The sequence below is a fragment of the Myiozetetes cayanensis genome, unplaced genomic scaffold (genome assembly GCF_022539395.1).
Source record: "Myiozetetes cayanensis isolate MyiCay16 unplaced genomic scaffold, myiCay2020 scf9, whole genome shotgun sequence".
Taxonomy (NCBI): Eukaryota; Metazoa; Chordata; class Aves; order Passeriformes; family Tyrannidae; genus Myiozetetes; species Myiozetetes cayanensis.
In genome coordinates, this window is record NW_026088185.1 from 11,210,625 (window position 1) to 11,233,712 (window position 23,088).

General features: G+C 44.3%; 1 protein-coding gene across 1 annotated transcript in view; it reads left to right on the forward strand.

Moving 5' to 3' along the window:
- The first annotated feature begins 1,160 nt into the window (after nt 1–1,160).
- Nucleotides 1,161–23,088, forward strand: part of CDK15 (cyclin dependent kinase 15) — a 37,361-nt gene continuing 15,433 nt past the window's right edge. Inside the window, exons 1-10 of the mRNA XM_050340638.1 lie at nt 1,161–1,271; nt 2,164–2,313; nt 2,463–2,560; nt 3,133–3,212; nt 6,617–6,711; nt 7,486–7,548; nt 9,555–9,678; nt 10,235–10,355; nt 16,115–16,208; nt 20,849–20,912. Coding sequence (XP_050196595.1) covers nt 1,161–1,271; nt 2,164–2,313; nt 2,463–2,560; nt 3,133–3,212; nt 6,617–6,711; nt 7,486–7,548; nt 9,555–9,678; nt 10,235–10,355; nt 16,115–16,208; nt 20,849–20,912 — 1,000 coding nt within the window. The remainder of the gene's footprint in view (nt 1,272–2,163; nt 2,314–2,462; nt 2,561–3,132; nt 3,213–6,616; nt 6,712–7,485; nt 7,549–9,554; nt 9,679–10,234; nt 10,356–16,114; nt 16,209–20,848; nt 20,913–23,088) is intronic.

Consider the following 23,088-nt stretch of genomic DNA (forward strand, 5'->3'; position numbering starts at 1 on the left):
CTTTCTCATGCCTGGACAGCGCATCCAAATTCTGATGGCTCAAAGAATATGTGGAAAATAAAGAGAAGACCAAAGCCATGATGATAGCTATTTAGCAAATTACGGCTGACTGGGGAGCGCAAAAGGAAATGATGTGAAAGCGATCAAGCCTTCCAGGTATGTTCTTCTAGCCACGCAAAGGCTGCTGATTTGGCTGCAACAAGACACAGAAATTGTTCCTGCCTTCCCAGGACATTTTTGCTTTAAAAAAATCCTTTTGCTCAAGGAAAGAGTTGTTATTCTTGGACATCAAAACAGTGAAGCAAAGGGAAGATTTCACATGATGCATTCTAATGAAAACTGAAGGACCTAACGGGTGACCATAAAAATACCACATTATGATGGCTACTCCCTCACCCTTGTCAGCATTTTCTCTGTGTGGGGTGGGTGTTAGTCCTAGGAAGCTGCACAGTGAGTCCTTCTCATGGGAGACTGAAAGAAGGGGACCTTTGTTGGTCCATATCCAGGGTAAGTCCACTGTGTGCTCCTTGCTCAGTACAAACCTGATGAAACCTATTTTGGGTTGGATTAATCAATTTACTCTGGCTATTTTGACATGTGGACAAGGCTATTTTCTTGTCAGCTCGTGGCATCCCCTAGACTATGGGGGCAGACAAGTTCCCATGCTGACGTAAATGCCAAAGCAAGGACAGTCACTGTGCAGATCCTGCAGAAAGCACAGCTCAGCCACACTGCTCAGAGAGCTCAACTTAGAGCCCAGTGGCTCAGGCCTGAAGCCTAGAATAGTGACTGCTGTAGGCCTGGAGGGAAGTCAAAGTCTGTTTCTGGGTGAGACCAATCACTTCATCCTCCAACATATTACATGGAGAGCTGCTTAACTGAAAGAAATGTGTACGAGCAGAAAGTTTGTTTTTACTGCTTAATTCTTCAGCTTCAGGTATGAAAAAAATGTTGGCTGTTTTTGGAAGGCTGAAATCAATGGAGCGACTCCAGTGGTAGCAGTGAATTTGGACTTTCAAAGAAAAACTGCAGAAATCACAAGACTGCTTGAGGCAGAGACCTCATGCGGGTCATATGAACTGTTATTACACAGAGGGATGAGGAGGGGCAAGGGAGAAAAAAGAGAGACATTTTAATTGAAACAGGACAACATGGGAGACATGCTGTGTGTAAGTGCTGTCAGACCAGGATGCTGCAGCTGCTGTTCAGAGAGAAGGGGCTCCCAGCATATCCAAGGCCTTCAGCATACGGAAGCAGCGACTCCAGCAGAGGTATTTAATATCACACCAGGATACTTCTGCATTGAGATAGCTCAAGCCTGGGTTCTTTCACTTGTGGAAGTGCAAAATAGTCACATTTGCTTCTAACCAGAGAGCATCAAACTTCGCAGCTTCAGGCTTGTGAAGCTACTGAAAGAATCCATACCTCAGACGACAATAAATGCCTTTGTTGTGATGAACAGGGAGAGCAGATTGCACTCCAGCAAGCTCTGTGCCAATGAGGGATTGTAAAACAGGGAGGGAGCCAACAACCTACAGCTCTGGAGGAGGCAGCGTGCCATGGATTACAAATCCTGCGTTGTATTTGAGTCAAATTATAATGCAGATACCCATTCAACGTAGCTGCTCAGGAGGAGCTTGCAGCCTGCCTGCCATTCATTACTACCTTTTTTATAGCTGTGTAGGGTATGGCACTGCTATGCTGTATGGGCCAAATTAACGGGCTCTGTAAATTATACAGTGGCAAGGAAGGGGGTGAGGGGTGGGAGGGTAAGGAGGAAAAGAATGCCTAAGTGTAAACTTCCTGAAATTTCACTCCTGCACTTGGTTTTTAGTTCCTGCCCTAACAGCTTGTTATCTAGAGATGAATAAGGGGTAAGGAGGAATAACACACATTTAAAATGATACCAGTAGAAGTGTCCTCTGCAGCTCAGTTTGTGTGTTCTGAGTGAGTGCTTCCATTTACCAACACAGGAATACACAGACAGTTGCTCCTCTTACAGACAGAGCTGGGAAACAGTACTGGAGTTCTCTGACTGGTGGAGACAGAGATGAAAATTGTGTGAAATACTCAAAGCCAGTGCAGTCAAGGAGAAAGAAAAGAATCACATCAGTAAAATGGGGCTTTGCTGGTGACCTAGTTTGTCACCTTTTCTTATGCCAGCTGAGAGATGTAACCAGAGAATCCCTTTTTCTATCCTCACTGCAGTCCCCACAGCTCCACATCCTGCAGAGTTGGAGGTGCCGGACACAGAGGCCTTGGAGTTCCACTGATCCTTCCCAGGAGCAGGACGTTGTGGAGAGGTTCAAATGGGTGAGTGTGCAGCACCCATAGAGCCAGACAGGAGATATTCCATCCTATGATTATTCCAGCCATGAATCAGTATTTAATTACTGAATGACATGCTAGTAGCTTCTTGTTCTACCCAGCAATCTAAAACACATACCAATTTCTTCATGAAGCAGAGACAAGGCATCCCCTTTGGAGCTGCCACATCCTATGTACATCTAGAGAAGCTGTGTGAAGGATCCTGTGCAACTGTGTACAAGGGGATCAGCAGGTGAGCATTTTTGGCTTCTCAGTGCCTGGTAAAAACACCTCTTGCATGAGATAAAGGCAAATCAAAAGTCCAGCTTTGCCTTTAACCCAGGGTATTTGCACAGCCCCACCCCAATTTTTCAGGGAACTCCTCCGCTACGGCCACGGAGTCTCCACAAAGACCCTTTGGTCCACAGCAGAGTGTCAGGAGATTGTCTGGCTGAACCAGGGAGGGAGTTAAGGTTTTCCTTGAAGGGAGGGATCTCTGCATGGTGGAAAAATTGGGAGTGAGGCCATGCTGCCATCACACAGGGGCAGGAAAGCTGTGAGAGGGCAGGGTGAGAACACTGCTCAAAGCCATGCTCTAGCAATACCCAGTCACTACTCTAGCCAGGTGGGCTGGCTCCCAGCTCACTGCTCATGGGGACAAGACAGAGGAGGTTTTGTAATTAATTCCTTTCTGCCCTTGGTCTGTGTGGATGCATTACTCCTGGAAATTCTGCTTGGGTAAGTGTGGAGCACCCCAGGAGACAGTTAATGCTGTCATGCCAAGCACTGAGGGGCTTCGTGTGACCTTCCACTGTGACCTGACAGGATCAACGGCCAGTTGGTGGCACTGAAGGTGATCAGGCTGGAGACAGAGGAAGGAGTGCCCTTTACAGCCATTCGGGAAGGTAAGACATTGAGGAACATCATCCTTGAAGAGCATTTGTTTTAACCTGAAAAATCTCTGTGTGATGCCTTCCTTGGTCCGTTCTTGCCTACTCAGTGTGCCAGCTGTCCTTCTCCCAAACCTCTTGGTTTCCTTTTCCCTCATGGAGGAGGTCTTTGTGCTGGGCAGGGTAGGCATGTGATGCACAGAGGAGGAACCTCTGGTGTATGCCCATGTGACAGTTGCATCCATGCTTGTGATAAGGAAAGTGCCAGCTGCAGCCAGAGCACGTCCTTTCTAGTATGTAAGGACCTCCTGCCTGCCACCTGCTTTGTAGTTGCTCTCTCACTCCCACTAGAAACCACACAGCTTTTGCTGCTTTTACACTGGGCAGTTGTGGACTGGAAGTGCCCTTTGCACCAGGATCTCTGCTTGATGTTATCACAACTGTGCCACTTTCCTGGCTGATACCCAGAGCACCACAGATCCCAGCCTGAAGAGAAATACTTTCAATAAAATCGGTGTTTAATAATACCTATCATTTCAGCCCAGTGAGAAATTCTTTCTATCAGTTGACTTTGTAGAGCACTGGGCAAAATGTCTGCAACTTCCTCAGTTTCTTTGAGGAAGAAATGCTTTTGCTGAAGTGCTTGATTTTGGCTGAATGTATTTACACATCCCTACAGACCGAGTTCACAAAGGCTTCTATTTTCATCTGCTGTGCAATCCCAAGAGGATCATAATCTGGATTCTTCCTTACACAGAAATATGCAACCTTTGTGCTGGCCTGTTGTCTGCTATTAGTGAAAGCTATCAGTGTAAGAGGTCACACATGTTTTGGTTTTTTCCTTCTTACTGCAGTTCTAAACTAGGGTTGATCTTGTCACCACGGGGATGGAAAGTGAAGGACCAGATGTGCCAGCTTTCACAGAGCAGCCCCAGCACAGGGCTCTCATACAAATCAACCCAGAAAAACAAGAGAGGTCACTGAATCCACTCCAGGTTTATAATAGTGTAACAGAGACAAGAAGATTTACAAAACCCTTAGTCCAACTCTAGGTGAGAGCAGAGAGATACCTAAATATGGCTATTTACAGAATGGCTTGTGTTACAGTTTCCTGTGCACTCATTTGCTGTGGTGTTTTTGCTTTGAGTTTACAACTTGTAGCCCACCAGTAAAATAAGCCCTAAAAGCTTTATCTACATTGAACTAATGATGCACTAAAGATCAGCACCCCTTTAACATGCTCTACTGGACAGGCTGAGAGTCCTAACTTCATTCAATATGGGAGAAAACAAGGGTGATCCTATGAAAGGTCTACTTTAAATAGGTCTTTTGTGCACTGCTGAGCTTCGCAGCATCTGACACCTCAAATTTACAATGTAAGTCAGTAGCAAAAACAAAGCCCAAGATTTATTAAGGCGGCGCATTCTCTGCTCCCCCGGAGGAATGCGCTCCCCTGACAAAGAGACGCTTCACCCCGGGAAGCCCCACAGACACAAAATGCTTAAAGCTCAGTTCTGGCAGTAGCACCTGACACCCCAGCAGGGGGTTGTAGAAGCAATCAAGTGGGGAGCAGTTCCCAGAGGCCTGAATTCTCTCTGTTACTGCAGACCCTCTGTACTGCTGCTCTGGAGCAACAGCTCTGGTCATATGGGATTTTTGAGGTGTCACAGAGCCAGGTGAGCAGACCCTTTCTGCAGCTGATGGGCTCTATCCATAGTACCTTTACTAGGTTCATTGGCAATTGGGTGCACATACTGGGGGTAGCTAAATGGACTGGCATAAGCAGTAGGGGCAGTTTAGCTGCAGCAGCACTAAGCTCTGTGCAAGACTTAATTTACAATCCGTGCTCTTTCCAATAGTGCTGAATCAGGCATCCTTGACTGCTCAGTTATCTCAGTACTGACACAGGCTTGGGCCACAGCTGTGTTGTGCAGTCTATCTCTGGCAGTAGGGCTTTCAGAGTCAGGTGAAGCTGTTATGGTCACAAAAGGCAAAGTGCTAATCCAGTATAAATTTGCTTTGCCAGCACGAAAGTCTTCAAATATCTTTTTCAGATCATTTGAAAAACAAAAAAAGCAGCTTTTTGTGAGCAAAACTCATTCTATCTCCCACGTCTGGCCTAAGCTCTGTATTGTGTGCTTCAGCTAATTCAGCAGAAACAAGATTGTATGCCCAGGCCTTATCTGAATGAAATTTGTAGGACTGTGTGGTCCGACAGTAAACTAATTTGGTTTAAATCAGCAAGAAAAGGTAAGTCTGGAACAGCTCTGAGGCTATTCTGCCATGTCAGAAGCTGAATTAAAATCTGGAGTCAGGGACACCTGGTTTTGTTGAGCTTTGGGGCTTCAGTCTGTGCAGTTTGTGTTTGCTGTCTGGGAACAGCTGGGTGTGATTCTTCCACAGTGCCAGGAATCTACAGGCAAAGCAAACCCAGCTCCGCTTCTTCCCCACATCCCTCTCCTGTTCAGAGCTACTGCAACTACTGTCCCACACCTAAGGCAGCAAATGATGAAGCTCTTCCCCTGTAAAGACTATCTTTGAGACTTTATCTTTGAGACTTTCTGCTGAGCTGTTTCACAGTGTGCTGGCTGGAGCCTGCTCTACTATGACAAACCTAAGGCATGTCTGAAAGGCTTGGAAGGCTGTAGCTTTTGTCTTAGCATAAGTCAGTGCTCTGTGAACTATATGGAGCCAGAGACTCTTCCATGTGCTGCCTCCTCCATCACCATACCCTGGATGTGCTGAGGCTTGGCAAAGGCAAATCAGGACCTAAAGACCAGGGACACACAGTTGCAATAATACCTTTAGACTTTTAGGCTGAAAGAAAAAGTGTGCCAAATTGTATAAATATTAATAAGTTACTACTCACTCAGAAATTTCATAATCTCTGTTCTTAGAGTTTTAAATGAGAATTCAGCTTACATATACAGTGATTTCTTTTACACCCTGTTATTGTGAAGTTGGCAAAGGTAGAAACTCAGCTTTTCCCAAAATTCTCTCTCAAGGGCCCTGCTGGAGGCACGTGTCAGGAGGTGGATGGGAGAAGCTCAGTGACAGGCTAGGAGCTGCTACATTCTGGCTCTGGGAGCTTCCAGCTCCTGCCTCTCAGCATTTGAAGAAGAAGAACTTGAAGAAGTTACTTCTCCTCAGCTTATGACAGCTGGGAACTGTGAACTGCTGTTTCTGACAGAGGCAAGATCCCACCTCTGAGAGAAGGATGGGTTCCTGCCAAGCCTGGAGCACTGATGCTTGCTTCTCTAAGGACCTGTTACATCCTCCTTCAGATCTGCCACTTCTTACAGAACTTCCAAATCTGGACTATTACTCCCCAGTTTTTCACTTTCACTGCCTTGTTCTCTGCACTATGTCCTTCCACTTCCAGCAGCAGTGAAGTTGATCTTCCTTTTGTGTTTTCCCAGCTTCTCTTCTCAAGTGTTTGAAACATGCCAACATTGTACTGCTTCATGACATTATCCAGACCAAGGAGACACTAACATTTGTCTTTGAGTACATGGTGAGTTGATGTTTTTCTCGCTTCCTGTGGAGTTCGTACTGGGAAGTATTGGCAAGCGGCTGCACAATGAATTTACTGCATTATGAGACATCTACAAAGAAACCAGTTGTAATCCTTTAGTGCAATGATTGATTTTCCTTCTTGATCTCCTGCCTTCGAGCCACACAGCCTTACTCTTTTCTTTCTGTATATGCGACAGCTGTATGCAAAAATGATTCCAGTGTTGTGTCCACTGGGGTGGCAGACACTATTTACCTCCGTTTCTGCCTTGCCAGCACAATAAAAGTACTGTTCTGGAGCCACAGCAAGGATAGGAAATAATGATATGAGCTCACCTCCCAGCTGGGGTCAGACTTGGCACTGACCCCAGCGGTCACCATGACCAAGCTGTGCGTTGCTCTCATGAGGAGAGCAGGATGCCAATAAAATTCTCCACGTGAGTCTTGCTACTTCTGTTGCTTTTGCTAATATCTATCAACCAAATTATAAAGAAAATACAAAAGCTATGTCTTCTTACTGCAGCTTTATGATTAATTCTGGGACAAGTGTGACTTCTGCTAACTAGCAGCTTCAGGTCATAAACTGCTGGGGTGAGATAACAGATCAGCCAGGTCCCTCATTTGACCCAGCACTTAAGCACATCCTGGTGTGCTGCCTCAGATCAGATGCTCACCAAGGTAAAGAGACACCTTTGTAGTGGTTGCAGTTTTTTCCATTTACAGAAAAAGCATTTTACACCAGTAGCTCTGCCTTAAATTCTCCTCTTCTGTTCAGCACACAGATCTAGCACAGTACATGGGCCAGCATCCTGGAGGGCTCCACTGGTGCAATGTTATGGTGAGTTCCTTAGAAGACTAATATTCCTTGAAGCATGAGCAAGTTTATTTTCCACTATGTATGGTCCCTGTAAATTGCTTACTATTACATATATTTTTACACGTATGACAAAAGCCTTGGAGAAGAGCTACTTTTGATAAAGATGTAACAACCTCCCTCTCAGTCTCCAAGCCTTTATTCTGGTTAGCCCCTCTTCCCATTTTCTGAGCCTGCAAGCCAACATTGAGCTTTTGTGAACAATGACAATGGCAAGGAAATCTGTCTCTATACAAATTTGTATCCTCTTATCGTTACAACACATAATTCAGCTCTCTAATTAAAAACTCTCAAATCTTATTCTCTCCTCATCTGGAACTGTCTTCATCTTTGCAGTCATTTAAATCCCTTTTGTTTCCACCATAGCTTTTGGGATTGGTTGACTGGATCTGAACACAGCCAAAGATGTACCATTACTTTATAGACTTATGTTATAATAGTCTCCTACTCTCCTTTGTATACATCTTCACATTTAATTAACTTTCAGGACTGTTGCTGCACATTGGCTTAAGGTTTCAGTGCAGATGTCCTCAGTGAATGCCTGGGTCCTTTTCCTGAGCAGCTTCAGTTAATTTATCTTACAGCTGTCAACAATAACTTTGTATCTTATCAAACTGCCTATTCATCTGGCTTTGTCAGATCTCTCTGAAGTTCCTCACTGTCACTTCTTATCACAACTAATTTAAATACTTCTGTCATCTTCAAATGTTGCCACCTTGTTCACATCTTCTTCCAGATAGTTGTTAAGCAACACCAATTCTAATAAAATTTCTTGGGGCCTCAGATTTTAAACATCCTTAAAGCTCAGATACATCCAAGATACAGTGTTGGATTTTTGGCACAGATCTCGAGGGTTCTGCTACCAGACTGGCTCGTAAAGCACATGGAGCACATGGCTGTAATATGTACTCACTGGCACTTCTGTGAGTAAACACCAGCCAGCTGCTCTGCTTTCCTGTCTGGAATCCTCATTGTCAGCAGGAACTGAACTGCAAAATTATTTACTGCTCCTTTAGGAGGGTCATCTAGCTTGCTTCATTTTTGCTGGCAAATATTGTTCATTTTTTCTCTGAGTGATTCCTATGGAATACAATGCAAGTGTGCAGAATGTTACAGGGACACCTTTCTGGTACAAAAATGACCTATGGGTGTCACTGTTTTTCCTCCTCTTCAGATTAAACTTCTGGTGAAAAATATTTTTTCTCCAGTGAAGTCTAATTACTTTTGCTGTGTTTTGCTTCTATCCACTGTCCAACTTCACACCTTGCTTCGGACCAGCTTGCTTCACCCCCAGCTTATTTGCATTGCCATGATAGTGGGAGTTAGATATTTATTTCTTGGCTTGCTTTCTTAGTGTTTCTTCTGCTTTCTCGCTTGCTTGTTTCATTCATCATGTCTTATTTGCTATATCTGTCTAAAGCAGGTCCTGATGTTTTCTGCCAGCTTGAAGGCAACTGTTCCCATTGACAGGTCAATCAGTTCCCTGCTCCACTGGCAGCAGGTACAGCAGCCACAGAGCTCCCTCAGCTGGTGCCATCTCACCCAAAGGGACAAAGCTTCAGCTCCTTAGGCCTTCATCTTCTTTGGGGGTGTGTGTCTTTGTCTTGAACCCTGAAATAAGTGTAGCTGCTGTTCTGAAAGCTGGGTCTGTGTTTTGGCAAGCTGACCTTGCTCCTGAGATCAATACTCCGTTTCTGAAAAGAAGTTAAATTTCCAAAATGTGCATTTAGGGACTGTAAAACTGCCCTCCTGGCCAAATATTCCACCCTGAAAACGTCAGAACACTGTAGGGCAGTCATAATCCACCACAGTTTTCTCCTCCTCAGCCAGCTCTACTCATTTTGGGGATTTTTGCTGGTTTCTTACTTGCTTTGTCTCTGCTTTGTTCCAGGGTTCTCCTAAAGTTCAGAGTTAATATATCAATGCAAAGTCACACAAAATCATTTCAGTCCTTTGTTGGCTTTTCCCAGCTCTTCATGTTCCAGCTTTTGCGCGGCCTGGCTTACGTCCACCAACAACACATTCTTCACCGGGACCTGAAACCCCAGAACTTGCTCATCAGTTGCCTCGGTGAGCTCAAATTAGCCGACTTCGGTGAGTCACAGTTTGGATGCTGCTCATATATCTGCTCAGACCAAAGCTTTAGCATGCATATAGATCTGTATCCACAGCCAATTAAGGCACAGAAGCATAACCTTTTACTGAACTTCAAGAAACTATTTCTGTGGTCAGCCCAGCCTTTCTTGTATTTATACCGAGAGGTGCAAGGATTAACCTCATTTAAGTCAGAGCAATTACTGCCACGTAAAACTGGTTCAAGAGAACAGAGAACCAACCCCTCCCTGTTCAGAAAATAATGAATTGTGTAGAGTCCGCAGCAATGTGCTGAACCAAAAGGCTTTCTTGGCATTGGTTTGGGATGGCTTATAAAGTCCTACAAAACACAGCATATTGCTTGATCTGATCTGCCCCAAAGGTATATTCCAGACACACTTTCTTTGTCAATTGCTTGTAAACTGCATTGGGATTATTTGTGTTTAAAGATCCAAGATAAAATAGTGTCCTGTTTCCAATTATTGACATCTATGCACTGTACAGGTAGAAGAACTGTCCTAACACAGCAGTTTTTTGTTTGTTTTTTTTTTTGCAGGCCTTGCTCGTGCCCAGTCCATCCCCAGACAGACATACTCCTCTGAAGTGGTGACACTCTGGTACCGTCCTCCTGATGTCTTGCTTGGAGCTACAGATTATTCTTCTGATATAGATATCTGGTACTGACCAATTTCTAAGCATCTGGGGTCCCCTGGGAAAAATCATCTTTATCTGAATTAAGTCAACCAAAGTTACAGTAGGTACAGTTGTAAGTAGAGGAATTAACACCTGTGAGCAGTGGAAGAGTTTTGTAGTGCTGGGTTCACAGAAGTTTTTGGGAACGATGTCACTACATCTCAGCTATGGATTGATATAAACCTCATCTGATAACATTCATGAGAGGTGTACATCTCATTTGATAACACGTATGAAGCATTTTCAGGTCTTGCAACAAACACCTTGGCTTAATGCACGTGTATCTACGCAGCCAGCAGAGTTAGTAGTAGCACTCTACAGCAATAGCTTTGTGAATAAAAAGTGGATCCACAACTGCACCATCAGTTACTTTGGCCTTGGTAGCAAAACGTGGCATTAAAAGGGTTTCTTGATGGATCTGGAGATAGAAAGGTGTCTGAGAATTTCATTATTTCTGTGATACATTGTCCTTCTTCTCAAAGAAAATGTCTCAGATGCAGTCTGCATTTCACACAGGTGAACAGATGTGTCTGTTACCTCATGAGCTCTACCCCAAAATCCAGATGTGGTTGGGAATCACAGGAAACAAGTCTCATGATAGCAGAGCTGAAGGGAGAGGAGTGTCTGAGAGCAGGTAGAAAGCAGGAGAACATGAGGGCTTCACAGAGGTCCCACTGAGCGTTTTGGGCTGGCCTGCATGTGTATCTGTGCCCTAGGGTTCATCTGCCTTCTGGCTCACTTCTGCACCAGCCCAACACAGTCCTGACTTACTGATGAACAGCACGCAGCTCACGAAGCTGCAGGAGCCCTTCCTTCCTCTGGGCAGTTTTACATCCACAGATGGTATTGCTGCTTCACCCTTTCTTCAGACCATCTTCTGTCTGTATCTGTCCCACCAGGACTTTTCTGAACTGCTGTGCAGAGTCAAAGGCTGGGAAAGGGTGGGAGTGCAGCAAGCTGAAGAGTGTGCAAGAAGAGGGCTGGCTAAGTTTACAAACAGCAAAGTTCCAGGTCTTCCCAGGCTGTATCTCCTTCCAGAGCTCTGCAGCTTATCAGACACTCCAATGGCCTAAGTCTGGAGAGAAGTCCAGGGAAATGGGACTTTTTAGGTTGTTTACTTCCCTAGGCCTGCTGCTAATTTAATTGCTTAAAGATATGTCCAAGGAGGAAAACCCTGCTAAATTTTAATGACTTCCAGCTGCTAAGCCAATCTAAAGAGTCCTGTCTTCTCTCCCCCACTACCTGTCATCTTTCCCTCCAGACAGTCTCCCAGAAATGTCTGCAGAGTTTGAGGAAGATGCCTGTCTAGTGGATCGAAGGCTTCATATTTGGCACAAGCCTGTTGGGGTTTTTTTCCCCCAAAGTTGACCGCTGTCCTAAGCTGGCTACACACAGAAAGTGCAGCATTTCTGCCTATGCAGAACCAACATCCCACTGCATAACTCTGCTCTAGTGTAATGAATAGCAACAGGGGAGTGGTATACAAGTTCCCATCCAGCTCTCTGACCAGCCCTAACAGCACAGTGCTCTCCGTCCCACTGAACTACATTCACACTACAGGCACCTTTGTTATAACGCCCCCTTATAATAACAACATTCAGAGGGTTTGCCCTAAAGAAAGATGTCACGCTGAGAGAATAGAGAGTACTTCAGTGAGCTCTATTCAGTAACTTCCTCTAACAAGAGTCATTTGTTATCTTGATGTACACTGCATTTAAGTTCAATTTTTGTCTATTAGGAAATAATGTGAATTCACACAGATGTTACTTGTCTATTGGGGAGAAAGGAAAAAAAAACCCTATGTCTTTTGGATGCTGCAATTTACATGAAGGCAGGTCAGAATGCCCTTGGTAATGGCATGAGACAGTGGGTGTCAAAGCCCTGGTTTAAAGAAACCAATTATAACAAAATAAAACATTATGGGAATTCATGCATAGTGTGCTTGAGCAGCAATACTGTCAGTGGGAGGCACATGGGAAGTGAATGAGGCCTTGAATAGATGAAGAAAGAGATATAGAAGGAGACTCAGTCGCTCTTGGACTAACTAGAAAAGCTGCTTTAATCTCTCTGTATCTTTTTTCTCTCCCTTTTTCCCTCACTATATCTTCAGGACTTTAGAAGATTCAATTAAGGGATTTCAGGGAGATTACACTGTATATCAGAAGGACTTTCTTTTTCTTTTTTTAGAAAACACCAAGTGCTTTATGCACGTGCCACACTAGTGGCTGCAAACATCATGAGTGCCTTAAGATACGTCTGCTTTTCAGTCAGCCTTTCCTTGTATAATCTTCCATTTAAAAAAAAGACAGGAAAAGAAATCACAGGGATCTTCCCAGGAAGATTCATGTAGAACAGGAATTCACATGCAGTCATTTAACATGGACCTGCTTTCTCCTCAGCCTGGTTCACAATGCCCTTCTATGCCAAACTGGGGGATACAGGCTAAGGGCTCCACTGTACAGACCATGCTCAGTGAGGAACAAGAGAATGGACATATTTCTGGTTAAATATAAAATTGCCATCTCCTAACACTGGGGAAAAAAAAAAAAAAACTAAACAAGAAACCCAACCAAAGCAAATATGGAGAGGGAACTCTGGGATGCCGCAGAGATAACCTAGATCTTAATACTGATGAAAATGTCTCACCACTGTGTGATGCAGCACTGTAGGCTGAGGTCTAAGTGCAGTGTTCACACCTACCCCAGGAACTGCAGACAGATACAACTGTGCTGTCTGAACCAGATCTGCTTATACTTCCTGAATATCCCTGTAACCTCTCCTGTTACTTTAGCTGTCACTGTTTTGATTCATGTGCATATCTAGCATCACGTCTAGACCTCTTCCCTAAAGATCCCTCTCTGCCCTATCTCTTCCCAAGGCAGCTTTATGGGACTGAGACCCTCTAAGAAACTTACAGGAAGGGCTAAGGCCACCTTAGAAACTAACATCAGAGGGGTAAGAAGGAAAAGGGGAAAATGAAACAACACCAAGTTGAACTATTTAAAAACATTTAAAAGTAAATACTTTTGCATCATCGTCGTTATCAGAAGGACCCTCATAATGCTGTTAGAGCAGTAAGTGCAAACCTGTATCTCAGAAGGAAAGTCAAGGCCTCTACTGCAAATCTAATATGATGACTAGTACCAGTTACCAAAGTCCTGCTTTATCAGGTAGATAAAAATACCTGGGAAAAGAGCGGGATACACATATGTCAGTTGTTCTAACTACTTCTGGCCTTTTTTGTAAAGAAAAACATATTTCATCTGGAAACAGAGATAGAAACAGTCATAACTGTCACTGGTGAATCAGTATCAAGCAGGCATTAAAGGCAGCTGGTCAACTGAGTCTTGCTATGAGAAACAAAGAACTCCTTTCCAGTAGTTGTGGTTGCTCTGATAGTTTTGTCTTTATTAGAGACACTGAGATTTACAGGCTTCCAGAGCCAATGGGAATAAACCAGGAATGCAAAAGAGAGTCTACCAGAAGCTACATTTGTAACAACCCATAAGTTGTTCCCCGCCTCAAACTGACAGCTTGCCTATTGGTGAACTCTTTACTCATGTGCAATTCTTAGCAAATGCTGGCTGCACCCAGGAAAAAAAGTTCCTGCTGTTGCCAGTCTAATGCCCCTTTCTAGCTGGGATATCAGAATGCAAACTGTGGGTGAACATCAGGATCACTTGCTCCAAAAACACATAGAGCTGATTCTCTTCTCCCTCCAAATCGAGCGTACCTGAATTGCTTTGACCACACACAGCTAAACTTGTGCAATGCAATCAGCAGATTACAGCAGCCCCTGTGGTTGCAAAATAGAGTGAGCCACTTGGGCATGTACATCAGCTGCGAAAACAGAGGGTTGGGATGACACTGGTCTCAGTAGAATCTATCTGTGGGCTCCAAAATAATGTCTACTGATGTGGTAGTGCAATGAAACACAAAACAAATCTATGTTGCAACAGCTGTGGGTTAAGTTTCATGATGCCTGGACTCTGTAAGAGCATATTAAACGAGCAAGGAGCTCATCTCACAACAATTGCCAAGGTTAGGTACAGGAAGCTCAGGGAAAGTGCAGCAGAGATGGTTGTAGAAACAGCATTAGATACTGATCTGCAAACAGGTTTGGCATCACCTGGTGTGCGAGTATGACCAAAGTGAATACCACAGATGAGTTACACGTCAGGCTTTCGACTGACCACAGCCAGGTGGGAAAAGCAACTACAGTATTGCAGAAACAAGGTACAAGGGGTAACACATGAATAGAGATTACCAGAAGAGATTATACCAGTTATTGCTCAGCAAGTGAAAATAATACTCTCAGAGCTTGTAAGACAAATCAAGGGTTTCAACATTTGAACTTAAAGTACAGGAATATGCTATAACCAAGGAGGATTGACACTGAAACCTGAAAAGCCGCGATGGGGCTTTGTGAAAAGACAGTAAATCTAGAAAACATTTTGAGGACAATGACTAAAAAGTAAATGAGGGGAGTTTTACACCGTACAGTAAGAGATGGGAATAGCTGCAAATAGGTCAGTCTACCTTGATCACAACTATCTCACCATTGTTGCCATGAGGACTAACCCATCTTAGTAAAATTAAGCATCTTTGCAGGTGTTGGGTGGTTTTTAACTGACTGCTTTGCTTTGGCACAAGCACAGTGTAGGGAATGATGTAAAAATAAGGATACTTTAACTTGCTGTTACCACACGGTTCTTTATGCTATGATAACTTGATTTCAGTTTTCCAAGGAAGAGTTAATTGCTCCTGAAGGAAAAATCACTCTAGTGGCTAGTGCCTCTGGGTTCTTCCTGCACCTATTATATCCTTCAAGCCAGTGCAGTGTGTGGTAGCTCCCTGTTTATCTTTCCAACTGTTAGCACTCAGATGTTGCACCCTTTTTTCATGGGAAGCAACCTCGTATTCCACAGGCTTCTACCACGCCCATTTCTTAAGATGATTTGTAACAGGATTAATTGACAGAGACTTGAAACAAGTTGTTCCATACTGGAAAAAAAGAGATGGTGCTTAGTGGGTTTCTTTTCCAAGGATATCACCTGTCTTGTCTTGCTGGTGAAAGGTGAATTGTGGTTTTTCATGGGTGGTGCTGATGAGAAAAAGGAGATAGGAACAGACTTGTATGGAACTCTGACAGCTTTATTTTTTTCTAAAATCCTGGAAGGATGTGAATGTGACTTATCTCTGGTCTGACTTGTGAGCTTTTCAATTCAGGTGATTCAATCTGTAGGACTAGGATGAGGTTAATGATACAACACACAGCTTGCAACAACAGCCAGGTGCAAGTGCCTAGAACGTGCTGCAAGATCGGGGATGTACAAGATGGGCCTTCCCAAAGGAAACCTTCCTGACTTTGCACAGCCAGTGGGGCATCTTTATAATGCTGGATCCTGCCCACCACCACACTGAAGAGGTGTATCAGTCTGCACTGAAGCCTCCATTGATTTACATATATACAGACACCCCACAGCCCCTCTTGCTTCACACACACTCTCACTAGGTGACATGAGTGGATATACAATACTGACACATCAGACTGGTACTATTCAGACTTCAGCTGCAATATATATAGAATTTATGGTTTATATCAGGATTTCTGCATTTACAAATTAGAATTTCTGAATTTCCATTCCAACAACTATATCTCTACTTTTCTCCCTGCCCATCCCAGCAATCATACTACATATGGCATGTATGTGAATGACTTAATACCTTGGGTTTCTTGCAGGAGTGCAGGCTGTATATTTGTTGAAATGATCCAGGGTCAGCCACTATTTTCAGGAACTTCTGATACTCATGAACAGCTGGAGAGGATCTGGACGGTGAGTAAAATATACCCTGAAATGGCAGAGAAAAAGAACATATTGCTCCAGCCTACTGAATTATGAAGTCCTAAGCATAGGTCCCATGAATAGCAGGAATAATTTGGTCTAATGTACCAAGTTATGGCAGACTTTGTAACCCATTTTATATTTGGCAACTTTCTTACAGACACAAGAGTAAATCAAACGATTTCCCTTTGATGTTTGTCATCTCATCAAAAATCTAAAGCCAATTAAAGTGACATCAAATTGAAGAAGGCATAAAAGGTGTGCAGGTACTGCAAATTCTGTTGCTTCTTGTTAAATCCTCCACTTACTGTGGGATACAGCACACCATATTCTCACAAAGGAGCTCTAATACTGCTCTTAAACTACCTTGAAAATGGCAAGACCCTGAGGTTTGTCAGAGATCCTTCCTCATCTTGGAACATTTTGTATTATCCAGTTTATGGTGCATCTCTAGAGACTGCTTTGGCATAATGGAAAGTGTGAAATTACTTTGTAAAGGCAGCAGTGAGTGAGAGCAGACATATTCAGGAGCCTCTTAAGCTGTTTTTTTTTGTGCTGGAGAAACAGAAAGTTGAGGCCATGTCCTTAGTGCAGCTGGGTAGAACTGAGGCAGTTGGCAGCACTGACGGGTTCTGTGTGTTCCTGACCGCTCCTGCTGACTCAACAGGAAGGTCAGAGATGGACTCATTGTGGCTTTTGCTGTAGGTGTCTGTCCTTTCACATCTCCTCCCAGGGACTTACTCTTCTGCATAGACTGTTTCCCAGGCATGGGTTTTCAAAGGAGAAAGTACAGAAAAAATGACACTTGGAAAGTTATGAGAAATTACTTCATAGCCTCAAGACTGTGTAAGTCAGATTTTTCCTTCTTAATCCCTTCATCCAGAAACACTTCTGCTTGGGCGGGTTTTCCTCTCTGCTTGTAGCTAGAATGTGATAAAAAGTCAGACAAGTGCATCCAGTTCTTAGACTTGAGTCCATTTAAATAAATGCTGACTTTCTCTTTCATAGAGAGTGGGGAGAAAAAAGAATTATTGAGAAAAAAAAAAAAATCCATACTTGGCCAATTAAGAGGGTTCAAAGCCAGGTCAGAGCCCAGTTTCTCAGAGTGTGAATGAAGGGTATCCTTACACTTATGTCTCTGCAATCTCTGGATACATTTCCTGTGGGTTTGCATTAGCGGGTTATAGCACTATCGTAATTTCTCTGGCATTATAACTAATGCTGTGATTAATAGGATTTGTGCTATAGAAGGCAAAAAACCCCTTATTTAAAAATCATGAGGAAGCCTTAAGAGCTATGAAATAATTAGTGCTTTTCACAGAAGGTTTTATGTTATTATACAGCCTGGAATGAGGCTCTGTGTTAGGCCAAGATTTCAAAGCTCCTTAGAGGCTTTCGATGTCGAACTTGAGATATTTTGCCGAGTGTGAGGTTCAGAACGGGGACTCCTACTGTTCTCTAATAGTCAGTTCTTTTCATGTACTAATAATATAGAGGCCCCCTGCACTGGTTTAGAGACCATCTGCGTTTGTGTGCATGAGTCTGTATCACCCAGCATGCTCATCTCCACGTAGGACTGATGGTTCAGACACCATATAGATATCTGGCTGGAAAATCCCCATTCTGGGAAATGTGCTTGTCCTGTTGAATCATCAGGACTGACTGGACCGTCACTTCACCAACAATTCTCCTAGAGGCAAGGGCCCCCTTGCGCAGTCTCCACCCCTCGTCTCTCTCCCTGGCTGCTCCTTGCTGCTCCTGTGTCACCTCTCCCGTGTGGGGCCACGTGAACTGGGGAATCTGTGACTTTGCTTTCTCCCTGGCTCACTCTAAATGAGAGCAGCTCTTTTACCCAGCTCATCCTCTGGCTGCACAAACAGGAGCATCAATGACCAGCAGCACTCAGGAAGGCACGGTGCAGGCACAGGGCCAGATGGGAAGGGAAGGCTGGCAGTGCTGGTTATGGAAGTGTGGCAGGAGTGAATGCAAACTGCAGCATCTGCGGTTCCCTCACGGCATGGAGAGTGAGCAAACCTGACAAACTTAAGGGCCATCATTCACATTTTCAGAGGTCGGGCATAGGTTTTGCATGCAAAACTCCATCTTACTGATTAACACTGTGCTGAGAAGGACATCCTGTAGGCTGGGTTAGGCTGCAGAATGTCACCAGTGTGCTTCTGGGGCTGAGCTGAACACGTGACAAGTGCCAAAAGAATGACTACAAGGCTTCCTGACACAAAATATAGAATGAAACTTCCCAACAAAAATAAGCCAAATCAGCTAGGTTGATTTGCTCAGCTAAGTTGTCAGAGGAGAAGCAAGCTGTTAGATGGCAGAGAGAGAGGACAGTGATTTACACCAACTGAAAGCACTTGCTGAAATACAGGCATTGTAAAAACACTTCTGGCTGAAACTGTGCCTCTTCCCAAGTGGACTGAACAGAGCTGCACCAAGACCTTTCACCATAGAGTGAAGTACAGAGAAGTTGCTTTGCTTTGTCTGATGGCAGGGATCAGAGGGTTAACAGCTAGATTTAGGGTGGATACACAGCAGGTAAAACAACTGCCAGAGTATAATTAATTTCAATTAAATAAATGTAATGCATTGTCTCATTTGGCAAGGAATCTCACTAAAGGTCCAGGGGGGAAGAGGAAGAGGGAGGGGATATCACTTGCCCTGTTACATTGGAGAACATAAATAGATCCAAGTGTTTGGGTTGGAAAGGCATCCTTTGTACAGAAAAGGCTCAGAAAATACAAATTCATATGGCATTCAGTGATTGGTCCTCTGAGTGCTTTCACACCTCAACACAGCAAAATTAAAGTATTTGCTGAAAACCATATGTAGCAAAGTACAAGCATGCACAAATAACTATTTCTTTTAAATTCTTCACCAAAAGAAGCAGAGTGCTGAGCAAGTATGATTTTACTATATACTGAACTTGCCCAGCTTCCTCTGCTGCCTTTAGAACTGATGTCCAATGGCTCACAAGAAACCTCAAAGAATGAGGGCCCACAGCAATGCTTCCTGTAAGTCTAACCAGATAGCAAAAAAGAGACTAAATTCTGGATTCAAATTCAGATTCCAACTCTTTCCTGTGCACGTAGAGTTTGCTTTGGGCTGACCCGCCCTACTTACATGGTACACACACCAGTCACGAACGCATCCCTTGGTGCGAGCCAACTCTCCACATCCTCACGTGGCTGAACACTGCAAGACACCTTCTCTTTGGGGAGCTTGAAAACTCCCGAGACTGATTTTACAGGTGAGCTGAGACAAGGGTGCCAGCCCTTTCTCTTTGCTGTGGCAGCCTAAGTCCATAAGCAGTTTGGAAACAAGAGCCCCAGCAAGCCACGTCCCTCCAGAGCCCACCATGCAAATATGTTCCAGCTGCGAGATGCAGTCCCTGCTTGTGGCTGTCTTCTCCAGGTAGCTGTAATTGTCCTCCCAGCTGTTTCCCAGCTGTGGGTGAGAAAAGCAATCAGCTACCAGATGCTTAACAACTGCAACGACCAGGCTTTATGTTTCTTCCTTCTTTAATGTATTTTTTCACTGATGCCTGTTTTCTTGCAACCTCACCCCAAGTTTTTGTGAGGCTGAGCTCCCCATATCACATATCTCAGCTTACATTTTAAAGAACAGGGATTGTCTATCATATGCAAGTTGCAACTAATGTGAGACAAATCTAATGCTGGAGAAGAGAAAGTGAAGAAAAACCCTGAAATTTTTCATGGTAAATGTCACTGTTTTTTAAGGAAATACGATAATTCCGCGGATTGTCTGGATGATAAGATTTGAGTGCTTGGAGCTAGCAGGACTGATTTATACTACCATTTCACATTCTGTGAGGTCTTCTTAAATTTGTGGCTTTACCTCTCTATCACGAATCATACATATCAATAGGTACAGAGCTTTTGCATGCATTAAGTAATAATAATGACACTGAACATCCACAACTGCAGAAATCCAGATAAGCTTGACCTCACACATTTCAGCAACTAAAATGAGGTTGGAGGAGGCTTTACTGGCCCAGACTTTGCTCAATGAGGAGCTGCTTCTGAAGCCCACAATTCTCAGTAAAGGCCAAAGACACTGCTGAAGCTCTGGATCCTTCCAGGATTGCTTTCTAGCACTTGCCACTAGATCTGTCTGCCAGCTTTTCTTTTTCCCCTCAGAAGGTTGGGGTTTCTATCACAGCTCACAGCCTGTGCTGCTGCTGAGTGTATCAGCTGCTGCCAATGCCAGTGGGCAGAGTAAGTCCCCAGTGCAGCTCTGGCTCAGGAGGACACTTTCAGCACTAAAAGAGGCTCAACAGACCCCTGGGCTGGCAAACACAGGCAGAAGTGGCACCTGGCAGTGAAGCTGCACATGCCTTCTCTGATGTTCCCAGCAGCAACAGCATTCAATCTCAGCAGGATCCTTTCTGCTACAAAATCCAAATGCTAAAATGTCAGTGTCCTTTATGCACAGTGGTAGATCCAGCCCCAGACAGGGCAGTGTGAATTCCATGCTGGTTTACAGGAAAGGCCAGTCACTCTGCACTGAGACTGACTCCTCCAACTACACACCAAGAGAAAGTACTGGTGGAAAGAAGTTATTGCTCTTCTCACTCTCTGTCTTCTTTTGCATAGGTACTGGGGGTCCCAACTGAGGACACCTGGCCAGGACTTTCCGAGCTCCCCAACTATAACCCAGGTAGGATTTAACTCACAAGAAGGCCAACTTTTTCTCTGAGCCACTAGCCACTTGATTTTTGGGTCAGTAATTCTCATTATGAACAATCCTGTGCCTCAGTGTTACTAAATCCCTTGGGCTACTTAATGACAGCAGTGTTGTAGGACCCACCCCAGCAGTGGGACTGGGTTAGCATGCAAGCAAAGGTACACGCATGGCAAAGCTGCCTCAGTGAGTGCTGGATATATGTAAGTATAATGGGATATTTCCTTGCTGCAAGTGCTCACATTCTCCACTTCTCAGTGCAAAGGACCCGTGTCTCCTGGTTTAGACTGGAAAAGCTGACAGGCACCTGAAGACACAGTTTATCTGAACTCTCCTTATTTTTATGGAGATTGGTTTGGGGACCTTTAAACCTCAGCTTTAAAGGTCACTGTCCCTGATTTTGATGTGGGCAAGGTGAGAAATCTGTGTGATTTATAAAGCTGGATTCTTTTATTTCCACATGGGCTGGTAGAGGAGTCTGTGTCCTGGACTTCAAAGGGCCAGTTGTCTCTTATTTTGATGTGGGCAGGTTGAGAAGTATGCTTTGAAAAGCTAGCTCAGTCACTCTCCCTCTCCCTCTCTCTCTCCCTTTCTCTCTTTCTCTTTTTGTTTAATGTTTTCTCCTGGGAAAATATATTCAAGTGTCAGTGAGGGGGAAATGATGAGCACTGATTCTCAGCCTCTCAGCAGGATCATTCTGTAAAAGAAATATAAAAGTGAAATATTAAAAACCCTGGAATGTGAAATTCACCCATCTACAATCTAGCCATTCTCTCTCACTTGTACCCTAGGAGAGTGGTGGGGGGAGCCTGTCTATCTGGAAGGGGAAAAAAAGAGCAGGGGGGAGAGGAGGAGGGAGAAGACGTGCTTTGAGCAAGAGGTTTGCAGGTTTAGTAGAGCATAGTAACATCTTTTCAAAGAAGTGGGTGTTGCTCTGTGACCCAGTCCAAGATGCCCCTCCTTTGATTATGTTGCATGAACACTAAACAGCCCCCATTTTCACATGGTAGCCGAGATTGGCTGAACAATAACCTGGTCTCACACTCGAAAGGACTGGAATCCTTCACACAATTAGCTGAGACACATTAATCAAACCAGCGTGAAATGGGAATGTGTCGCTGTCCACAGCAAGTTTAATTTGGATAGCAAGCAAGAACAGAGCAGACAGCTGGAGGAAACATTTTCTTCTCTAAGTTGAAGAAGGTTTGGCTGGGTAGTCTACATGTTGAGAAGAGTAGTCTGGGAGGAAAGAAATGCTCATTTGTGGGACATACTGATCACAAAGAATTTTTTTATGCCAGTCATCTGCTCACACAAGGCCAAAAACTCTCAGCGATGATGATTAGGTATCCTGATGCTATATAGGGAGACAACCTGAAAGTGCAAGCGTGAAGGCTTCGCTGGCAAAGAAACTTGTTCAGACAACAGAGAATGTGAGTGCCCAGAAGTGCCCTGAGCAGAGACTCCCACTAAGCTGTGTTTTGTCTGAGGAGCAGTGCTGTCCTCTGCTGCTGCAGAGGGTGCCTTTTGCAGGGCCATGAGGGAGAGGACAGGCATCCAGGCAGCATGGCAGTAGCTCCAGTAAAGTCCAGTCCAGTCATCATAAGCAGTTTTCAAGCCTAACTTGCTTTCAGGCTTGATAGAAAGCTCCATTAATGGACGGGCTCCAGAGGGCCAGAATTGACCTGTGCTGTGATCCTGGGATGCTGGCATCTTTTGTGGCTGGACCAGGCAGAAGTGCAGGAGTCAGAAGACATCCTTCTGTGGGAGCATCCCAGTACGTCAGCAAACACACGGGAGGGGGTGCTGCATCAGTATTTAGGACAATAGCTATGCCAGCTTGAGAGGCAATGCCCCTTTCCCCTCCTCAGAACCTGCCTAAGGGGCTCTGAGCTGTTCCAACCACATACTGGAACCAAGCACTTGGCTCACACCTGGGTTATACAAACCAGTCTGAACAGAAGAAGGTTAGTCATATAAGGCTGGACTATTTACCCTACTCAGGAACTAAATCAAGTCACTTTTTGATGGGACTGCTAGTAAGAAGGCAAATTAGTCTCTTTGTTTAAAGCTATTTGCCCATTTACATGCTTCTGGGTGCTTCCCCTCTCTTCCCTGAAGCACAAAAGCTGTTCATACCTCAGGACATGCT